The sequence below is a fragment of the Salvia hispanica genome, chromosome 2 (assembly GCF_023119035.1).
Source record: "Salvia hispanica cultivar TCC Black 2014 chromosome 2, UniMelb_Shisp_WGS_1.0, whole genome shotgun sequence".
In the NCBI taxonomy this organism is placed as follows: Eukaryota; Viridiplantae; Streptophyta; class Magnoliopsida; order Lamiales; family Lamiaceae; genus Salvia; species Salvia hispanica.
In genome coordinates this window covers 19,539,090-19,558,477 of record NC_062966.1, presented here as the reverse complement: position 1 = coordinate 19,558,477, position 19,388 = coordinate 19,539,090, and the positions used below count along the sequence as shown (strand labels likewise).

General features: G+C 35.0%; 4 protein-coding genes across 14 annotated transcripts; 3 read left to right on the top strand and 1 right to left on the bottom strand.

The window, feature by feature from the left end:
• Positions 1 to 906: 906 nt before the first annotated feature.
• On the bottom strand, positions 907 to 2,861 carry LOC125204503. Its single transcript, XM_048103179.1, has 5 exons — positions 2,545 to 2,861; positions 1,725 to 1,814; positions 1,537 to 1,633; positions 1,312 to 1,459; positions 907 to 1,223 (listed from the first exon to the last, which is right to left on the bottom strand). Exons 1-4 carry the CDS (start codon positions 2,786 to 2,788, stop codon positions 1,321 to 1,323), a joined length of 570 nt encoding a protein of 189 aa, XP_047959136.1. The 5' UTR covers positions 2,789 to 2,861; the 3' UTR covers positions 907 to 1,223; positions 1,312 to 1,320.
• A 494-nt stretch (positions 2,862 to 3,355) lies between these two features.
• On the top strand, positions 3,356 to 7,532 carry LOC125203883 (protein GDAP2 homolog). Of its 5 annotated transcripts, none has more exons than XM_048102389.1 (15): positions 3,356 to 3,456; positions 3,849 to 4,230; positions 4,351 to 4,428; positions 4,536 to 4,591; positions 4,953 to 5,072; positions 5,160 to 5,230; positions 5,363 to 5,456; positions 5,588 to 5,800; positions 5,893 to 6,147; positions 6,313 to 6,421; positions 6,543 to 6,610; positions 6,744 to 6,813; positions 6,893 to 6,964; positions 7,040 to 7,131; positions 7,233 to 7,532. In XM_048102389.1, exons 2-15 carry the CDS (start codon positions 3,919 to 3,921, stop codon positions 7,306 to 7,308), a joined length of 1,686 nt encoding a protein of 561 aa, XP_047958346.1. In that variant the 5' UTR covers positions 3,356 to 3,456; positions 3,849 to 3,918; the 3' UTR covers positions 7,309 to 7,532. The 5 variants fall into 5 exon arrangements, 4 of the variants coding, with proteins under 4 accessions (XP_047958346.1, XP_047958345.1, XP_047958348.1 ...); XM_048102388.1 differs by having other exon boundaries at positions 3,403 to 3,456; positions 3,846 to 4,230; XM_048102391.1 differs by having other exon boundaries at positions 3,405 to 3,456; positions 3,846 to 4,230; positions 5,896 to 6,147.
• A 521-nt stretch (positions 7,533 to 8,053) lies between these two features.
• On the top strand, positions 8,054 to 8,538 carry LOC125206422 (clp protease adapter protein ClpF, chloroplastic-like). The gene is made up of 2 exons (XM_048105677.1): positions 8,054 to 8,389; positions 8,473 to 8,538. Exons 1-2 carry the CDS (start codon positions 8,054 to 8,056, stop codon positions 8,527 to 8,529), a joined length of 393 nt encoding a protein of 130 aa, XP_047961634.1. The 3' UTR covers positions 8,530 to 8,538.
• A 7,253-nt stretch (positions 8,539 to 15,791) lies between these two features.
• Positions 15,792 to 19,072, top strand: LOC125203085 (clp protease adapter protein ClpF, chloroplastic-like). Of its 7 annotated transcripts, none has more exons than XM_048101364.1 (9): positions 15,792 to 15,921; positions 16,430 to 16,861; positions 16,945 to 17,004; positions 17,220 to 17,314; positions 17,433 to 17,605; positions 17,942 to 18,066; positions 18,272 to 18,317; positions 18,511 to 18,551; positions 18,646 to 19,072. In XM_048101364.1, exons 2-9 carry the CDS (start codon positions 16,526 to 16,528, stop codon positions 18,799 to 18,801), a joined length of 1,032 nt encoding a protein of 343 aa, XP_047957321.1. In that variant the 5' UTR covers positions 15,792 to 15,921; positions 16,430 to 16,525; the 3' UTR covers positions 18,802 to 19,072. The 7 variants fall into 7 exon arrangements, with proteins under 7 accessions (XP_047957321.1, XP_047957319.1, XP_047957323.1 ...); XM_048101362.1 differs by having other exon boundaries at positions 15,803 to 15,956; XM_048101366.1 differs by having other exon boundaries at positions 15,822 to 15,956; positions 17,954 to 18,066.
• The last annotated feature ends 316 nt before the right edge of the window (positions 19,073 to 19,388 follow it).

Sequence of the window (19,388 nt, the reverse complement as noted above, 5' to 3'; positions counted from 1 at the left end):
AAGCATAATAGTATATATATTTAATCATGAGATATAATCTTGCAAACTGAACGAGCCCTTAGTAGAATTATCATTCCCATGATAGGATAATTTATACTTCCCACATGTTTAATCCGAACCAGAAACTAAAACAAAAAGCTCACTCATTATATACTCCATCCGACTTTTAAATATATGGACATTTGGAACGACACGAGAATTAATACATAATTAATCAAACAAGAGAGATAAAAAAAAATTATAGGACTATTAATAGAGAAAAAAAAAAGTTATAAAAAATAGAAGATATTTTTATGGACAACCAAAATGAACGTATAATTCAATTTTCTCATGGTCACATTTATATAATTCACACATATTTTTCCTGCAAACTAGGTGGACCCTAGAAATAGTTTTTAATTTGAATTATGATTAAGTAAATATAGCAAAAGAAAGTGGGATTTGGAATCTAATACTTTTGGATAAAATATTTGTTTTGAGGTCGTGGCAAATTGCAAGGCCGTGTTTGAGATCTAGTGGGGCCCACTGTCGGTGGAGATTTTTATTAAAGGATAGTGATGTTTGCTGATTAATAATGAAGTCTGTAACGGGTAAAGGGTCCCACATAAACTAAATTAAATTGCAGTTTATTACTGTCGGCAACATAATAATTTTTGTACACAAGTCGTGGAATAGAATATGCGAGGTGATATACCATTCCAATAAACAATACTCCAATAACCGAATAAAATATCTCTAAAAACATTCTTCACTGAAAATCGGATCAAAAAGAAAGGACTTAAAATAAAGAATCAAGCCCAATAAGCCCAAAGGCCTCAAACATATGACATTCTAAATTCTAATTGGCTCTGTTTTTGTATAGAAAAAAAATGTGTAAACTTCTAAAAAAATATCATTTAAAGTAGGTTGAATTCCAACTAATTTTTGTCTTAAAACTGGAATTTATTTCACCAAAATATTCATTTCAGGAGGAAGTAGCCTACATAAATCTATTAGAATACAATACAGAGCATAGCAAAATGTATCTGAATCACCCCTCTAGCGAAATGCTGCTGTGTTCCAAGAGCATGTCTTCTCCCAAACAATCTACACGCTTCCTCTCTCCAAAGATCAACTTTGCTACTCGTAAACTTGGTCGAGAAACATACCCGTTTTCTCCAAAGATCCGAAGCTCGGATCTATCCAACTTTGTCTAGTGGCTGTTGGGAGTGAGACCTCTGCATCTGTGGTTCAATCAAGATCAAATTTGGATGGCAGTTATTCATAGCATAAACCAAGTACTCGAAACAACGAAATCATTAAATGATATACCTAATGCATTCATTCAATCCCAGCCTTCTGCTTCAGCATTGCAATAAATTTCTCCTTGTCCTCCGGTGACATGCCATCAGCCGAGCAGTCTCCAACGCCCCACTCAGCTCCTCGAATGCAATATTTGTCAAGAGTTGCTTGTTTGTTTCTGCAAATCAGTACCACAAACTTATGTACTTACAGCCTTAACTATAGCTCTCTGCATCAATCATTGAGAGAACTCACTTCTCCTTGTTTAACTTTGACTGCTCTAGCAGCTTCTTGAGGATCGGAGACTCTTTGAATCTTGCATCATTCTCTGCATACTTTTTCTGATTTTCCTCTGAATCAGCCAATTTCAAGCATCACTTGAGCAGCAAAACATTCGAGTAGATTGATCTGTTTCGTATGGAAGTGATTTGTAGAGAACATACCGTTGAAACGAGTGAGGAAATCCATCTTAGGCAACTGTGGACCAGGGACTGATTCTATACCGGTGGAGCCCGAGAGGAATCCAGCATGAGCTGCAAGCTAGATACTTTTAATTACTGATGCCTCCGATTTCCATATTATTTATTACAACCAACACAAGTGAAGGGAAAGAAACGCGTCTTGATCATAGCTGGCCTAAACTTGCATTTCACCACATAAAATAGCAATTACTACATCAGTAGAAAGTGATAAAGGGATTCAGAAACCACCTCTGATTCTTCAACCAGAATATGCTAAAATCGAGTTCAATCAACGAACTAGAACAATCTATCATGTAACATAACATTAATTAATTCCTTATTACTTACTTCACATATTTAACTCATGAAAAGCTTTAAGTTTCCAATTCATCAATCTTTTATTGGAAAAATATCTCTTAGCCTTAGAGTAGTTGCAGCTTGCATACAGAGTTGGAAAAATCATTACCAAAAACATCAGAGTTTGATTGAAACTTGGCTATAAACAACATTCAATCCAAGTTCCAACCTTCCAAATGATGTTGAATTAAATGATTACGGAGTACTACTAATAGCTTTCTCTCCCACAATTTTGCACCCTAACTATAATCTAGATTTTGGCCAAACTAATCATATCCCAATTCTCAAGAAACAAGTAATAACAAAAGTAAATAAGCTACAGAACACAACTCTCTTAATTGCAATTCCCAGCAATTAAAATAAAATTCAAACAACAAGAATCGTATATTTCAGCTCAAGTGTGAGAAAAAATATGTAAACAAGCCCAGAAAAGAAGAAAATTCACCTGGATTAGACCAGAGAACAACAGCAAGAGAGGCAGCTACAATAAACGCAGATTTCTGAAGCACAATCGGTTCAATGGCGGGGCCAATATTTCTGTATATCGAATGCTCCGGTTCCCTGCGGCACGAAACCATCGAAAATTTCCTTCCTTGACAAGAACGAGAAGGGATTCCGAATCTGTTCGTAGAGATTAAGGTTGTCGGAGATGGGGTAGTGAGGGACGCATTGAGCAAAAAGAGAACCATATTGGTTTATGGTCAATATGGTGAGGAGAAGCGATAAGAGAAGGCTCAACTGCTCAACTGAAGGAGTTGATGAAAATTTCATTTTGTATTTGACAAAGTTTTTTTCTCAAGTCATAAATATTCCAACTAATAATACGTAGTAATTTATACTGTAATAAAAAAAATTACTATTTTAAATATGACACATTATTACTTCAAAGTTTTTTCTTCCAAAATTATCACCTTACACATAGTATTATATGTGCGTTATTTGTGAAAGTTACTTTTACTTAATCCGTATTTAAACCGTTTTTTTATTATACTAATAAATTAAGTGGAAACATAATACTATTACTACAAATCCAATCATGACAACTCTTAGTGTTACTATTAATTTTGTAAATATGAACATAATACTTGATTTATAATTTTATTTCATTTATTTGTATTTAAAATTATAGGAAATAAATAAATTTATTAAATTTTGAATTATTGAAAATGTTAAAATAAAAATAAATAAAAAAATACTGAGACGAGCAAAAGATAATTGTATTATTTTAAAAAAAAATTGGGATCCCCACCACCTCACAGAAATCGATTATGCGCCAACTTTCATTTCATCGTTTTCTCCTCCCACTGGAATTTTTTTCTTTCCCTCTCTAAAATTTAATAGCTGCTCCGATTCCCAGGTATTTCAGTCTTTGGCAATCCACAAATTCGAGGCGTCTGCATGCATAGATCGGAGAAATTGCCTCCATTAAAAACTGGTTTTGATATGATAAGCCTCGTTATATTTGTTTCTATTTATCGCTATATAATTTTATATGCAAATTTGGGAGTTCCGAATTTTGATGAATTAATGTGTGCTCTGTCTGGGTGACATGGTCCATAAGCTGCCAAAAGCATGTGATTTGTTCATTATTGGAGAAGTAATGCATTCTTGTGTGGGTTATTTTGATGTTAATAGGGGCTTACATTTTTCTTTCGAATATCTGTTTGTGTTTTTTTGGCCAGGATTTCAATTTTTTCGACACACATCTTGTTGCCATTGTTAATTGATATTTTTTACATATTCAAGCAGATAGGTTGGATATATGATGTTTGCTGGTGGCTAGCAAAAGAGGGGATAATTTGATAATTGGGTGGTAAGTATGGATGATGCTGTTGATGCCAACACCAATCGAGGTGGGTTGGCAAATGAAAGTGGAGATTCTGTGGTGACACTAGATCAAGTTCCATGCTGGAGTAGTGTCGAGTGTAAAGACTCGAATGAGAATGAAGATCCTGCATTTTCAAACTCATCCTTTGCAGACCCGTTGACATCTATAGATGAGGGTGGGGATTGTTTAAATGGCATGCAATCCAGGTTCCCGGTGAATCATGAGGTTAACTCCAAGGTTTATCTTTGGAGGGGGAACCCTTGTGTTCTTGAGGTGGATGCTGTAGTCAATTCAACGAATGAGGTAATAGGTGGCTCGTACCAATGCAGTGCGTTCTAATTATCTAAGGCACTACATGTTGTGGATATTTGCTTTTGAGATCAATGCACGCACTAATATTGCATGTTTCTTGTTGTCCGACAGAGCTTAGATGAATCGCAGAGCAGTCCTGGTTTGCATGCTGCAGCTGGACCTGTCCTTGCAGAAGAATGTGCAACACTGGTATGCTACATTGCATATCCAAAATATCAGTTTCAACGCTAAAGTTTGTAGTATCTATGCAACAGGAAAGACTTTCATTCATTGTGTGACCTCTGCTGATAATACAGGGTGGTTGCCGAACAGGGATGGCAAAAATTAGCAAAGGATATGACCTTCCTGCTAGGTAATTATCTCATTTTCTTTTATTAGATAACTTAAACTTATTGGTTTAATCATTAATTTCAATTGCAGAACCTGTAGGCTTTCCCATATTTATTCTCTGTCATTGCTTTTCCATATATACATTGAATATCAGTGTGTAGATATTCACTGTACGTGGAGATTGGTGAGACCGAGAAAGTGAAATTTCTGAACAGGAATTAGACAGATGGCTTAAGTTAGATATTAGAACTACAAGATGTTCTGTTCAAATGATTTTCAGATTTCTAATAGCTAATGTAAACCCAGCTATTGTTTTTCAATTATTACCATGTACATAAATGCTTACTTCTTACTCAAGAATAATAGTTTATTATAATTTGCAGGCGGGTCATACATACAGTTGGTCCTAAGTATGCTGTAAAATATCATACTGCTGCAGAGAATGCTTTAAGTCATTGCTATAGGTCTTGCCTGGAACTTCTCATTGAAAATGGATTGCAGAGGTTGTTCTCACCAAACACTTATCCATTCTCTTGATTGTCATGGTTCATGTGTTTGTGGATTAAAGCTTTTTTATGATGTCTGTGCAGCATTGCTATGAGCTGTATATATACAGAAGCCAAAATGTATCCACGAGAACCTGCAGCCCATGTTGCAATAAGTTAGATATTTCCTTTCATGAAGCGTATTCTATTCCATCATTATTCTTAATGTCTGACTGCCTTGTTTTTACTTTAATGATCATGACTGAGAACTTTCTCTAAGTGCAATCGTTTTTTGCATTTTTTATTAGGAACTGTCAGGCGATTTCTCGAGAAACAGAAGGATTACGTACATGCAGTCATATTTTGTACCACAGCATCATCTGACGCAGAGATTTATAAAAGGTTTGTTTGTTGAAACTGTCAAATGTTTGGATCATGTTAATGGATAAGTTATCTATATGCACTCATTTAAGTGACATTGCTGTAACAGTAGACTCTTGAATTTTTACATTCTGATGTTGCTCTTATCCTAGATTGCTCCCACTTTACTTTCCAAGGGAGAAGAAAGAGGAGGTATTAGCTACTACAAAACTTCCTTCAGATGTTGGCGATGAAAATGGTGAGACAGTTATTGATGAACGCAGAATAAGAATTCAGCCTTTGCCTAATGTGAAGAAGAAGGCAGTTCCAAGAATTCCTCAAATCTCTAATGAGATGCCAGTCAGTGATGTTTTGCCAGCACGAAAGTTAGTGATGCATACTTCTTTCCCACCCCTTTTATTCCTCTAATGCTATGGATTTATAAATTACAAACCAATCCTATGATTTCCTCTTAAAGCAGGAACTCAGCATACTTGTCTTCATATCTGGATCCTGCTTTCATGTCCTTGATCAAAGATCCAGACCAAAGACGCATGGAGCAGTGGGAGAAAGCTGCTGATGCACGAAATGGTTGGGATTTTGCTAAAATGCTTGGGTATGGTGATCTCAAGGGTCCTCCTTTGTCTGCTGCTGAAGAATATTCCCTTCATTCCAGATATCTTGCTAAAGCAAATTCACTCAATCTTACCGAGATTTCAGAAATGAGAATAGTGTAAGACGAGCTTCAGTTTCTGGTGCTTAGTTTTTTGTGCTTTGTTACTTGCTGAGTTTATTTATAATTTCCTTACTGCGTCAATGTAGATAGTTTTGCTTGCACTGTGAGTTTCTTTATAGCTCCAGTAAAAGGTTAATAATTATATATCATGCATCCATTCAGCTACCGAGGTGGAGTTGACCATGAAGGTCGCCCAGTGATGGTGGTTGTCGGAGCACATTTTCTGTTAAGGTGTCTTGATCTAGAACGGTTCGTCTTGTACGTAATAAAGGTGAACATTTGTTAATATACTTTGCGACTTAGTGACTCCACTGCTTATGTTATGTAATGTCTCGTAGCATGCTCTATTGTTTTTCAAACTAAATATTTTTTCTGCCTTGTTTTCTGTTTAGGAATTTGAGCCTGTGATACAGAAGCCTTATACTATTGTTTATTTCCACTCAGCCGCATCATTACAGATGTGAGTTGCCTCTTTTATTTTGAAGCAGAGACCTCGTTGTGTAGTTATTAGAAGCAATCTGATTTTCATGAAGATATTCTACGCTGCTCTCTTCACCGTATAAAATACTTTTCATATAAATTTGAGTGAACAGGCAACCAGACCTAGGATGGATGAAAAGATTAGAGCAAATACTCGGGCGGAAGCACCAACATAATCTTCACGTATAAGCGATCCTCCTCTTAATATTCTGTCGTAGTTGCACAAACTGTTAGCAACTGACTCTCTGCTACTATAACACAGGCAATATACGTCCTCCATCCAACCTTTGGACTAAAAACCGCTATTTTTGCAATGCAGCTTTTAATAGATAAGGTGGTATGGAGTAATGCTACATCCATGATACCCTTCACCACCCTCTAAAGCTTAATCGGTTACTCTGATTTGTAGGTGTGGAAGAAGGTGAACTATCTCGATCGCCTTCTGCAGCTATTTAGATACATTCCTCGCGAACAACTGAGCATTCCAGATTTTGTGTTTCAGTGAGTTCCCCTGCCTCTGTTTCTCAAGATGTGTTTGTGAGGCGCTGCAACGGCGTCAGTTCAATGAGGTTGATCGTTTAACCGGATATTATGTGATGCAGGCATGATCTTGAAGTAAATGGAGAGAAGGGCGTTATTGTTGATCCAAGAACAAAATATGTTTATCAGCGGCAATAGATCATCTAAGAAGGCACATTTCCTTCTGCTTCAGGTTCCTCATATGCAGCAGTTCACAACCTTCTCTCTAGTTTTTTTTTTTTGGGGTTCTGTAAGCTAGTGCAGATAGAATATCTCATTAAATCTTCCTTTCTTTTGTATTTGGATATTTAAAGATAAATAGGAGTATTCATTTGTAATTAGTAGTACTATTTTAATTTAGCTCATATTTCATTGTGACTTGAGATCCAACTACTTTTTTTAATTATTACTCCCTCCGTCCCGCTTTAGCAGTCCCATTGATTTTTCTGCCCTCTTTTTGTAAAAATAATAAAAAATAATTAAAGTGGAAAAATGGTAAAGTAAGAGAGACAATAATGCAGATAAGACTCTTCTCTATATTATTCTCTCTCTTAATTTACCATTTCTCATCTTTAACTATTTTTTATCATTTTTACAAAAAGATGGCAGAAAAGTCAATGAGACTGCTAAAACGGAACGGGGAGAATATAATTTATGCCAATTCACACCCACATATCCAACTACTTATTTTCAGATCCAATTATTTAACTATTTGGAAATCAATTTCTTTCTCCTTCTTTGAACTTGAATATGGAAAGTACGCAGGATTAATCACTTTTAAAAATAGCATCATCGTTTATAGCTTTCTAAGCGCTCTAATACACTAATTGTCAATTTCTTTTTTTTTGGTAAAGAATTGTCAATTTCTTTTTAGATATAGTGATACCTTTATTCTGGTCTAAAAATGGTGCAATATTCGATAAACACTTTGGTGACATCTAAATGCAGTGTTTTGTGTGGATCAAGTGATTGGTCAAGGAGAAGTTACACCCAAGTTAGGGAGCTATGTTCAATTGTTGGGGCTCTGAGGGTGTGTCATTGTGCGTATTGTGTTAGAGGGGCCTCCTTTGCTGGGCCACTTAAGCCGTCCAGGCGCAGTGGTTTGAGGGTTCAAGCTGGATGGCTATTTAGAGGGAATGATAAGAGATCAGAATTGGATGCGAGCAGTGAGCATAGTGAGAGAGCCAATGAGGATATTCTGATGTTTTTCTTTGAGCTCGATTTGGCCACTTGTATACAGGTTTGAGGTGTTATAATCTTGTTGGCGAGTATTGGATTTCTTGAACATAAGTTAGTTGGCTTATATCTGCGATTGTTTCGCAGTATGCTTTGGACTTGGAGCAGTATGGAGTAGCCCAGCAACTGAGGAACAAGATCTGATCATTGTGTAAAGTATTTATTTCATTTAAAAAAGTACTTATTTGTTCTAAAGTTTTCATCCTATTTTTTTCTCTTCTAGAATTCTCTACTTTTTTCTTATATATTCTATTTATTCCTAAATATTTCTATTATAAATTATCTTCAAATTTTAATTTCAAAAATCAGGCTTATTATTTATTTGAACACATTCTGAACAATAAAAATACTAAAATAAGAAGACGATGAAACACTACTCAGTTGATAAAACATATTTTATCAATTCAATAGGTTAGGAATTCATATCATCACGAGATCTTTAATGATCATTTTTTTCCAGAAAATAAATAAAAGTTGTGGATTAAGTAGGTTTAAGATGGTTTTCTCAATTTCATATATAATTATACTTCCGCAAGTTACAGTTTGAACACATTCTGAACAATAAAAATACTAAAATAAGAAGACGATGAAACACTACTCAGTTGATAAAACATATTTTATCAATTCAATAGGTTAGGAATTCATATCATCACGAGATCTTTAATGATCATTTTTTTCCAGAAAATAAATAAAAGTTGTGGATTAAGTAGGTTTAAGATGGTTTTCTCAATTTCATATATAATTATACTTCCGCAAGTTACAGTTTGTATATTTAATACTCCTATCAATTTTTTTTTCTTAAATAGATGTATGAATATAGCAATAATTAAGTATAAATATAAAATTATAATATAGTAAAATGAATCACAACTAATAACTATAATCTCAGTCTAGAGTAATATAAGTAAAATGTTAAAACCTGCAATTAGTATAATATTTAAAATTATATTAAAACAACAAAAGCTCATATATTGATTAAAAAATATTTTTGGATATAAAAAAGAACAATCTTATTTAAACAATACATAGTAAAATTAAGTCTAACACCATCAATATGAAATTATTAATATACAATTTATAATGTTCAAAAAATGGAAGCCATTGTCATAGAAAATATAATAAATATAATCTACCTTCGTATTTTTATCAATTTCAAAGATCTAATTTATTAAATTAAACAATAAATTCATCACATTAATCCAAGTTATCACATAAATCTATAAGAATTTATTATATCATATATGTCTCATAAAAAAATAATCATGTAAACTCTTCACCTATATAATTGGGTCAACTAATTAAAATATGTATTGCTAACAAACTATTTATTAAGTATAGTAACTCATTCATATTAGAACATTACCCTCCGACTTCTCTCTGTACTCCAATACCCCTCTACCTTATCATTTTCCCAACATCTTTTATCCGCCTCCATCTAGCTCAAGTGCCCTTCTTCATCATCAGTTATCATCTCCTGCACTTTTCCCGTCCTGCATCGGCGCAATCTATTCCATAAGCCAGTTTTTCACCATCTACATGTAATAAGTTAAAACAAAAATCAACTGCATACCCTATATTACAACTTTTTACCATTTCATTGATTTAGGTGCTCTTTTTGCATAAAATATGTGGAAGTGACGAAGTTTGAGATGAATATGCAATGCATTAAATACAAAATATTATAGATGGTCAGTTTCTATGATACTATATTCTATTTGTTAAAAATTATTATAGCTAAGACAAAAAGAAAAATTAAAACAAAACTAACAAAAAATAAAACAAACTAACATTAAGAAAAAAGCTTAAATATGGACTAATATCACTTAAATATAACATAATCCTCAACCTTATTTTCCTCCCCACTCTCCAAATTGATAATTATACATGTAAGCGAAAACAATGTGATATTTTATACTCTACGTCTTCTTTGTTTTCGTTTGCCATTTCGTTGACTTTGAATGTTCTCTTTACATGAAATCTGTGAAAGCGACGAAATTCTAGATGAATATGCAATGCATTAACTTCAAAATATTATAAATAGTTAGTTTCTATGATTTATTATATCGGAAAAAAATAATTTACAATGATAATATAAATTTTATGCTTGAAAATTGAAATATTTACAATTATGTAAAAACGTTCATAACGATTAAATATTATTAATGAATATGTAGTGTCATCAATCAAGCATTATATTAAATGTACATAAATATCATTATGAGTAGTATAACAACCTTTCATTTTCTATAATAAGTTATAATTATTAAAATTGATACACATAACTTACATATATTTCAATATAAGGCCAAAACTCACCTTTTATATATGTTTCTATATTAATTATAACATATTTTATAAATATTAAAATGTATACTCATAACTTACAAATATTTCAATATAAAGCCAAAACTCACCTTTTATATATACTAGTGTAACACCCGTGCTATGCACGGATCTTTAATTTATTACTTATATTCATACAAATTTAAAAAAATTAAACAAACACATTTTTCTAATATTCCTTTTATTGTATGTAATAATTTGAAAATAAAATTAAAAAAAAAATATATATAATAGTAAATTACACATAAAGATTAATTTAAAAGTAAAGAAAAATTTTAGTTACAAAAATCATTTCTAACAAAAAAGATTTCTTTCGACTAATTTATGAATAAATAAATATAAAAAAAGAAGGTATTGTGTCGTTAAACAGCAAAACGTGTTATGCACTACAACTTGTTTGTGTAAATGATATAATATTAAATTGTTATGCATCAAAAGTATAAATTTTAAAATTTATTTAATAAAATATATATTTGTATATTATCATAATATTTCTCTATATATTACAAAATAAACAAAATATAGTAAAAGTTAAAAAAACATAATGAAATCTGTAGAAATTTGTTGTAATGAAACAACATATAGGAATAGTCAAAATACTAATTTACACATACTGAAACACAGTAACGTTTGTTGATATATTATAATAATGTTTCTCTATGCATTACAAAATAAATTAAACCTCTCATAAAAGCTCCAAAAATACAATAAAATCAGTAGAAATTATAGTAATATTACATAAAATAAGAAGAATCAAACACTCAAGAATTGGCAGATAAATATTACTCCCTCCGTTCCATAGTAATGGAGGCGTTTCTTTTCGGCACGGAGATTAAGAAAAATTGTGTTAGGTAAGTTAAATAAAGGGAGAGTAAAGTGGAAAATGAAAAAGGTAGAGAGATGGAGAGAGAATAAAGTAAGAGAGAGTAAAGTAGGTGTAGAAAAATGTATTGACTTTTACTAAAAATGGAAATGACTCTATTACTATGGAACGTACCAAAATGACAAAATGACTCTTGTAGCAAAAGGTGATGCGGTCACCCTGGCTGCCCCCACAGCCCGGTCCGACAGTTTGTGAGGGGGGGTTCAATCAGGGTACACAGCGGCCCGTTAGAGAGGAGGCCTTCAACCCACCGTCCTGACAGGAGCCCATCTCCCAAGGCCTCGCACTTGTGCCTGAGAGATGGAAGCTCCCACACGCCAGTAGTGGGATTCGAACCCAGCTCCTTGTAGCAATATATGCTCCCAAAATGACTCTATTACTATGGAACGGAGGGAGTAGTATATGTAAAAATTGTATGTAATCATAAATAACAAATACACAATATAAATATTTGAAGATAAATATTAATTCATTTAAATTCAAAATATTCTATTAAATGTTGTTTATAGTAAATCTATTATAATTAAATGTTTATAAGCATAGTGTGTTTATAAATAGAACAAATTTTCTAAAATTATTAACCTTTATCACCATAATTATCATGCCACTATATATTTATTCAAATACAATTTTTATAATAAGTGTTCTTATTTTATTTTATGTTACACTTAATAACATAAATATTGTCAACAAATATTCTTTTCTTCTTAAATTATGCAATGTAGGTTATATAGGTAAAAAAAATTATAAGTCATCAAATCAAGAAAAGCAACGTAATATTGTTTATAATTACTGAGTAATAAATTTTGTTATACTATAAATTAAAATTTTGTGTGAAAAAATTAACTAGTTCATATACTGTGAACTATTGAACAAATATTTCATATCTAATTGTGACTTAGATCAGGAGTAAAAAATAAACTCTAACTTACTACAATAAAAAAATATACATAATTAGTATAGAATAAAATGAACGATTAGACCATGATCAATACATTTATACAAAAAGTCCACCACAAAATAACAAACTTATAGAAAATGGGGGGTCCCCATTTTCTACAACATATACTCCCCCCGTCCTAAAATAAGTGACTTGTATTCCTTTTTGGGGTGTCCCACTATAAGTGACCTATTTTCATTTTTAACAAAAAGTCATCTCTCTTACTTTATTCTCCACCTACTTTATTCTCTCTTCTCTCCTCTACTTTTCCCTCTCTCATACTTTACTCTCTCCACTTTAACTTATTTAAATACCATTCCTTAAATCCCATGCCCAAAAAAAGTAGGTCACTTATCTTGGGACGGAGGGAGTATAATTTATACCACAAATTATAAACTTACTAAAACATACAATGATTAAATCAATATAATTATACTGTACAACACAAATAAACCAAATAATCAACCTTCCATTCTCAACCCAAATAAACCTTAAAGAAGAATTGGATTCATCATAACTGCCAGAAAAATTCGCCCACGACGCCACCAACACTACTCATCTTCTCATCCGACTTCTACATATCATCATTATACATAACCAATTTCAAAAGAATTCTCTACGATTGACATAGAATGTGCATGCTCTCAATTTGAGAGTACCTTAGAGTACCCGCAGCGCCCCTCGTCCGTCCGTGCCAGCGGCGGGGACACCCGTCGTCCGCCAATGCAGTCCGTCTGTCCGTGCCAGCGGCGGGGACACCCGCCGTCCGCCAATGCAGCACGTCTGTCCGTGCCAGCGGCACGGCGCTGCTTTTAAATAAGAGCACGTCCGTGCCGCTGAGCAGCCATACGTGGCAGCTCCTGATTGGCCAACGACATAGCCGTTGACAAATTGATTTTTTTTTATTTTTTTTATTAAAAATCGAAATTAATTAAAAAATGTTTTTAAATAAAAAAAATATTTTCCCACTTCCCAATAAATTATAACCGTTTAATACACATTTTTAATTTATTTTTCAAATTTTTTTCCCCAAAATTCACATTTTCATCTATAAATACCCCCACTTCAACACAAAAAAATTCCCATAACACTACACAATTCTCATCTATTCTATCATCTAAATTCTCTCATCTAAATTCTCTCATCTATTTTCTCATCAATTCTCATCTTTTTTCTCATATTCTCTCATCTAAATTCCCACCACACTACACAATGTCCGGCTCCGGCGATCACCCCTCTGGCTCCCACGGTTGGAATCACGAATAGTTCGGCTCCGAGCCATTCTCTAGTCCGGAAATGCAATTTTTGGCCCCTCCTCAAACCCAAGGTTCTCAAGTTCCGGGTGGCTACCAGCCTTATCCGGTGGACGACCAAGATGCCCCTTGGTTCGAGTGCCACCCGAACCCAGATCGGAGGGAGCGGCAGCTCTGCTCGTACTCCTACTTCTACTCCTACTCATACTCCTCCTACTCGTGGTACCCGCACCCCGTACACTCTGGATGAGATGATCCAGATATTCAAAGCCTACTTGGCAGTCTCCGAAGACCCGGATGTTGGCACGAACCAAACCGGAGAAACGTATTTGTGGCGCATTACTCGTCTTTACAATGAAACCCGGCTAGGAGGAACCATCTATCGCAATGATAGTATGGTGCGCAATTGCATCTTCACAACCAACAAGGCAATCGGTAAGTTCCAGGGGTATTACCAATAGGAAGAGCGGGTGGCGGGGAGCGGCAAGAGCGAGCTCGACATTCAACCGACCAAAACTTGGAGTTGAAACCGTTCAAGTACATCAGTTGTTGGTAGGAGGGGCGCCAACATCCGAACTGAATGTGGGTGTTGTGCTCTTGCCTAAGGACAAGGAGTAAAAGTGGGTCGGGCCACACTTCCGTGCTCGTAGCGTACTCAACAGCTAAGAGCACGGATAAGAGCATCCGCATCCGAGCTCTTAAATGTGGGCCCGGACCCACTTTTACTCCTTGTCCTTAGCTAAGAGCACAACACCAACATCCGTCTCTTAGCTAAGGACAAGCTCAAGGGTCCCACCATTCTATTATTCAATTTAAATACTTCAATTACTAAAAACATTTTTACATTATAAAAATACATTAAAAAATAAAAATTACATAATTAAAATTCTAAAAAAAATAAAATACATAATTGAAATCCTAGAAAATAAAAAAAATACATAATTAAAATCCTACAAATTAAAAACTACATCATCTCATCCGGAGTGTACGGGGTGCGGGTACCACGAGTAGGAGGAGTAGGAGTAGGAGTAGGAGTAGGAATAGGAATAAAGTAGGGAGTAGGAGTAAAGCCGCGCTCCCTCCCGATCCGGGTTCGGGTGCCCATCCGAACCCGGAGGGTATTTTGGTCGTCCACAGGGTAAGTGGCGGTAGCCACCCGCAACTTGCGAACCTCGGGTTTGAGGAGGGGCCGAAAATTGCGTTTCCGGACTAGGAAATGAGTCGGAATTGAACCAATTTTGGTTCCAACCGCGATTGCCGGAGGGTGATCGCCGGAGCCGGACATTGTGTAGTGTGGTGAGAATTTAGATGAGAGAATATGAGAAAAAAGATGAGAGAATGCAAATGCTAGAATAGATGAGAATGCGATTTTTTTTTTGTTGAAGTGGGGGTATTTATAGACGAAAATGTGAATTTTGGGGAAAAAAATTGAAAAATAAAATAAAAATGGGTAGAAAACGGATATAATTTTTTGGGAAGTGAGAAAATATTTTTTTTATTTAAAAACGGTTTTTTAAATTAATTTCGAAATTGTTTTTAAAAAATTAAATTTGAATATGCCAACGGCCAATCAGAACACGGTTGCTCACGAAATCTCTAAATTGAATAATAAGTATAAAGTAGTAATAATTTTTTTAATGGCTTAACCGTTTCACATTTAATACTAATTTGGGCATGAGTCTCCAAATTTAAATGACACGCATTAGGCACATAATTGAAAGTTACAAATCAAAATAAAAATTTAATTATATAGACTTAAAATTTATAAATATTCAAAAATTTGTCCAAAATTCTTTAATATTTAATATAAGGCCAAAATTTATTTTATATATGTACGTATGTATAGATAGATAGATATTACTCCACTATATAAAATTATGGGCGGAATAAGAAGAGTACATATATTTGAGTGAGTAATATACGAGTAATTAATGACCAAAGATTCATTATTATCATATCTTAAATATTTATTTATTTGGGATATTTCCTTTTTTTTTCTTTCCTCATTAATGAATGAGACCGGCCCAGTAAACTGTGTGACTCAGGAGAAGAGTGGACGGAGATACGAATCGCACGGCAACCAACAGCTGAAAAAACACATTCTTCACACACTCGAGGTGCCATTTTCAGCGATTGGAAGTAGAACCATAAAGTATTGCCGATTAATCTTGTTCTTATTAAAAATCTGCTTTAATATTGAGTTGTTGCGATTCGTTAATGACGCCTTCTTTTGCATGGTTTCTGGAAGCAATTTCCTTTATTCTTCTGCCCATTTATGTTTTATTAGTATCATTTTTGGGCGAACAGTTCTTATTTTTATAATAAATTTGATGTGATTGAGTGGGGTGTTTGGAGTAATTGAATCTTTAGTTTTCTTGATTGAGATTCCACTAATGGCGGTTGAAATTCATCAGCAGCTAATGTTGTTGCCTTGAATTGAGATTATATTAGTTGGCCTCTCTGTGTTGGAGAGAATTTCTGAGTGATTATATATAAAGAAACTCGTAGGGTTGCAGTACTTGTTGTCTTCTGTGTGAACTCTTCTGCTTGATTTTCTGAGTTCAGCTCTATGTGAACTCTTCTGCTTGATTTTGTGACTGCTGAACGGTGGTAGGTTGCTTTCAGATCAGAGCTGATGGATTGATACATTGAGGAGCGAGGTCTTGTTTTGTCCATATTCAAAAGTGGTAAAGAGTTTGGGAGGTTTATTGTGGTCTAAAAATGGTGCAAAATTCGATAAACACTTTGGTAACCTCTAGATGCAGTGTTTTGTGTGGATCAAGTGATTGGTCAAGGAGAAGTTCCACCCATATTAGGGAGCCATATTCAGTTGTTGGGGCTCCGAGGTTGTGTCATTGTGTGTATGGTGGAAGAGGGGCCTCCTTTGCTGGGCCACTTAAGCTGTCCAGACGTAGTGGTTTGAGGGTTCAAGCTGGATGGCTATTTAGAGGAAACGATAAGGGATCAGAATTGGATGCGAGCTGTGAGCATAGTGAGAGAGCCAATGAGGATATTTTGATGTTTTTCTTTGAGCTCGATTTGGCCACCCGTGTACAGGTTTGAGGTGCTATAATCTTGTTGGCGAGTGCTGGATTTCTTGAGCATAAGTTAGTTGGCTTATATCTGCGATTGTTTTGCAGTATGCTTTGAACTTGGAGCAGTATGAAGTAGCCCAGCAACTGAGGAACAAGTTGACTGAGGTTTGGATTAGTAGTTTATTTTCTCAAGATCTGATCATTGTGTGAAGTACTTATTTCATTTAAAAAAGGATCAGCTGTTTGGGATCTTAGTCTCATTATATTCTCTCGGTATTGTTGCATTTGGAATTTGTTGTGAAAATCTATCAGACTGCACTGCTTTTCACTTGAGGTAGTTATGAAGATCTAACAATGCTTAAATAATTTGTTTGTTGAAGGTTGAAACAGAGGTTATCAAACTCCGAGAAAGCAGAAGAGGATCAGCATCCAAGAGTGAAGCTCAAGATATGGCTATAAGTATATTGAGACTACGGTAAGGCTCCAATTCTCTGAGCTTTTTCTCCCATATTATAGATGACACGGATTAGCTGACATTTTCCATATCCTGAGAATCGACTTACAGCTGACACGGACTACTATTCTGCTTGCAGTGCAGACTTGCAGAATGCAGTTGAGAATGAGAACTATCATCAGGCTGCTGAGTTGCGAGATGAAATTTCCAAACTCGAAGCGAAGTCTTTGGCTGCATCTGTAAAAGCCCAAGCATATGAAAGTGCAAAATATGCTCTCCGTTTGGGCCAAAAAGTAAAGCATAAAATATTTGGTAATCCATGACCTCATATTGCACTATTATATCGTCCTTTTAAACATAAGTAGTTGTGCTAAATATAGTCCAATTTGTTATATACTCGTCTTGAAATCACCCACAAACAAGACTTAAGTGGGGACTAAAACACAAGATGTGGGTTGTTATTCTGATATGAAGATGGCTAGTCAAACATATTTATGATCGTGTAGTTGTTTCATAGAAAATCAGTCTTTCTTGACACATACTGTGAAGTTGGTAGGTAAGAAATGAATTTTGTTTCAACTATTTCTCACGTGGATCCGGAGTCTGCATAATGTAGTAAAGTACTTATAGTCTCTTATAAAAGTTTAGTTTGTATTATAGGATATCGGGCTGTTATCTGTGGCATGGATCCAGTATGCTGTGAATCGAAGTCGTGGATTGAGGGTGCAAATATTGACAAGTTGACTCGTGGCCCCGATCAACCCTTCTATCAGGTAACACCCCCAGGCCCCAACCAACCAAACCAAAAAATGAGAGGAACTGATCTTGCCTCTATGGTGGGACTAATATGATCATAACTTTGACATTCATTTCATTAATCTTTTCAAATTTTCCAAATGAAATTTGTGGCTTTAGCCTTACTCAAATAACAACATTTGGGAATCTCACTGATGTCACTTGATCTCTTGTTCTCTGTAGGTGTTGGTTGACATGCAAGAAGACCCCAACCTCTTAGTGGCATACGGTAAGCATTAGTAGCAGCAGCCGAGAGTTAGCCTGTTAGTTCTATCAATACTTCAATTCTTAACATAGATCCCTTTCTCTTCTTCATCAATAGATGACCAATATTGCGCTCGACTTCACGTTACTCCATCATCATGTTCCTTCTTACACCTCTGCTTTTCCCAGACTGATTTGCAAACATGATTCTCTTGCAGTTGCCGAGGAGAACTTAATGGTGCCGGATCAACAAGACATGGTTAGTTATAAGTCCATATTTGTAGCAAACTACAGAGGTTATCTTAAGTTGTTCTGCTTCCTTAACAAGTAGGATGGTGTTTGCCCATGCCCAGGATAGGTTTGAACACCCTTATGCTTCCTTCTTATTCTATGGAATGGATGGTGGTGGGGATTTTATCCCGATTAAACAGCTGCGGGAGAAATACAACCAGCCGCGGCATGAGCTCCCCTACGATCCACAGGACGAGGACTCCGGGAAGGGTGCATAGATGTTTTGATGGCAAAGGATCGGATGTGTTTTTAGTAGGAGAAGACGGATATATATCATATCCATGCCTTGTTGTGCAGGATCTCATCACGAATAACATCTCTTTTACATGTATTGGAAATTGCTTGATTTGGCATGTCAGTAAGTAGTATCACTATCACTTGTTTGCTTTCTGCGAGCTTTGTAATTCAGTAGAATCATTTGTATGTCACAAGGATACTTATCACTTGCTCAACTTGCAGAACAGATGAAATCCAAAACCAATTATCATATCTTTTGCTCTAAATTTCCAAAATTGTAGCACAGTATAAATTTTCATACTTGTTCATATTCGAAATGATCGAAACTGTAAGCTTGAGCAGAAACTGATCAACCTCTAATGTATAAACCCTATTATTCTACCGTAGAACACCACGTTAACCATAAGCATTGTCTGGATAAAGCTTTGAGTATCTTTCTCACAGCCAAGTCCCAAGATCGAACCTAGAAGGGATAATACATCCGTGACGAAAAGATCCATGAATCGTGCAATCAGGCTGCACAGACATTCCCTGAATAAACCTCCAAGCCCACTTGAGGATCCCAGAC

What these genes read in the sequence shown, in the direction of transcription:
- LOC125204503 (XM_048103179.1), bottom strand. Translation starts at nt 2,788, where the DNA reads ATGGTTCTCTTTTTGCTCAATGCGTCCCTCACTACCCCATCTCCGACA. An exon ending in TTTCCTCACTCGTTTCAACG is followed by an intron (nt 1,634 to 1,724) that starts GTATGTTCTCTA and finishes TGGCTGATTCAG; the next exon opens with AGGAAAATCAGAAAAAGTAT. An exon ending in TCAAAGTTAAACAAGGAGAA is followed by an intron (nt 1,460 to 1,536) that starts GTGAGTTCTCTC and finishes ACTGATTTGCAG; the next exon opens with AAACAAACAAGCAACTCTTG.
- LOC125203883 (XM_048102389.1), top strand. Translation starts at nt 3,919, where the DNA reads ATGGATGATGCTGTTGATGCCAACACCAATCGAGGTGGGTTGGCAAAT. An exon ending in GGATATGACCTTCCTGCTAG is followed by an intron (nt 4,592 to 4,952) that starts GTAATTATCTCA and finishes TATAATTTGCAG; the next exon opens with GCGGGTCATACATACAGTTG. An exon ending in TCAGCCGCATCATTACAGAT is followed by an intron (nt 6,611 to 6,743) that starts GTGAGTTGCCTC and finishes TTGAGTGAACAG; the next exon opens with GCAACCAGACCTAGGATGGA.
- LOC125206422 (XM_048105677.1), top strand. Translation starts at nt 8,054, where the DNA reads ATGGTGCAATATTCGATAAACACTTTGGTGACATCTAAATGCAGTGTT. An exon ending in ATTTGGCCACTTGTATACAG is followed by an intron (nt 8,390 to 8,472) that starts GTTTGAGGTGTT and finishes ATTGTTTCGCAG; the next exon opens with TATGCTTTGGACTTGGAGCA.
- LOC125203085 (XM_048101364.1), top strand. Translation starts at nt 16,526, where the DNA reads ATGGTGCAAAATTCGATAAACACTTTGGTAACCTCTAGATGCAGTGTT. An exon ending in ATTTGGCCACCCGTGTACAG is followed by an intron (nt 16,862 to 16,944) that starts GTTTGAGGTGCT and finishes ATTGTTTTGCAG; the next exon opens with TATGCTTTGAACTTGGAGCA. An exon ending in TGCCGGATCAACAAGACATG is followed by an intron (nt 18,552 to 18,645) that starts GTTAGTTATAAG and finishes GCCCATGCCCAG; the next exon opens with GATAGGTTTGAACACCCTTA.